This window comes from Austrofundulus limnaeus, unplaced genomic scaffold (genome assembly GCF_001266775.1).
Source record: "Austrofundulus limnaeus strain Quisiro unplaced genomic scaffold, Austrofundulus_limnaeus-1.0 Scaffold15, whole genome shotgun sequence".
Classification (NCBI taxonomy): domain Eukaryota; kingdom Metazoa; phylum Chordata; class Actinopteri; order Cyprinodontiformes; family Rivulidae; genus Austrofundulus; species Austrofundulus limnaeus.
In genome coordinates this window covers 511430-512787 of record NW_013952417.1, presented here as the reverse complement: position 1 = coordinate 512787, position 1358 = coordinate 511430, and the positions used below count along the sequence as shown (strand labels likewise).

At 59.2% G+C, this 1358-nt stretch overlaps 1 protein-coding gene across 1 annotated transcript; it reads right to left on the bottom strand.

Annotated features, from left to right (window-relative positions):
• Positions 1-51: 51 nt before the first annotated feature.
• On the bottom strand, positions 52-1307 carry nkx6.1 (NK6 homeobox 1; the record flags this gene model as incomplete). Its single annotated transcript, XM_014002797.1, is given in 2 exon segments — positions 52-224; positions 417-1307. Coding segments are annotated over 2 exon segments (714 nt in total), but the record flags the coding sequence as incomplete, so codon positions are not given.
• Between the last annotated feature and the right edge of the window lie 51 nt (positions 1308-1358).

Sequence of the window (1358 nt, the reverse complement as noted above, 5' to 3'; positions counted from 1 at the left end):
GTGTGTGTGTGTGTGTGTGTGTGTGTGTGTGTGTGTGTGTGTGTGTGTTACCTTGACTTGGCTCTCGGTCATCCCCAGAGAGTAAGCCAGCCTGGCCCTCTCAGGTCCCGCCAGGTATTTCGTTTGTTCAAAAGTCTTTTCCAGAGCAAAGATCTGCTGCCCAGAGAAGGTGGGCCGTGTGTGTTTCCTCTTCCCATCTTTGTCCAGCAGCACCGAGTTCTGATCTGCAACACACACACACACACACACGCACACACACAGACACACAAAACTCCTATAATTTAACTTTAAACTACACGTTCTTGTTTCTCCTGCTAAATAATAATAATTTATTTTGTGATAAAAGCGTCCAGATGTTGTGTTTTATCCCATGTTGTTGTGGTTTATTTATAGGGGCTGTGTTTTGGGACACTTACGGGGGGAACACGCGAACCTGGCGTCCCTCCAGTGCGGACTCTGCATGACTCCCGGCCAGAAGATGGGCGTCCTCCCCGGGAGCTCCGCTAAGGGTTTGGGGTAGCGGGCCACGGCCACCGCCGCCGCCGCGCCGGGGCTGAAGTAGAGTCCGGGAGGCGGCGGGGGGCTGAGGCTGCTGAAGCGGGGCAGTCCCGACAGGATCCCCGCCGAGGAGGAGGCGGCGGTCACCACCGCCGTGCCGCCGGACAGCGACACCGTGGGCCGGCTGAGGATGTCGTTAATCCCGTGGGGAGTGGCGGAGGAGCACTGCTGCGGGGAGCCGAGCCCCGGCGACAAGCCCGTGGAGCTCTTGATCCCCGGGGAGGACACGGCCATGCCGCCCGGGTTGGGGGAGGTGGTGGCCGGGGAGGTGGAGGAGAGCGGGTAGGCCGGGTACAGGGGGGTCTTCATCTCGGCCATGCTGTGCAGAGCTGCCAGGGGAGGGGTGCTGAGGAGGAAGGCGCTCTGTCGGGACCCGTCCATCTGACCCACCGCTAACATTACCACCTCTCTGCAGGGGGAGGCCCCGGAGGACTGGGGCGGGGGTCTTGAGGCGTGGGGGTCTTTGAAGCCGGGGGGCGCACAGAGTCAAACTAAAGCAACAAGCGCTCCTTCTCTGGACTCAAAGCCCATCTCAGTCAGTCTGCAAAACCCTTCAATGGTCCAGGAAAAGCAGCAAAAATAAAATCAAAATTAAAAAAAAGTCCCGTCCACAGCTTGCTCCTGGTCCTGGTCCTGGTCCTGGTCCTGGTCCTGGTCCTGGTCCTGGTCCTGGTCCTGGTCCGCTCTCTGCTGCGTCCTGCACGTTGGGAGAAATCCTCACCGCTGCTTCGGATCTCTTTCAGGTTCGAGTAGAAACTTTCAGAGGAAAGGGAGAGCCGGGGGAGAGCTGTGGTGGGGGG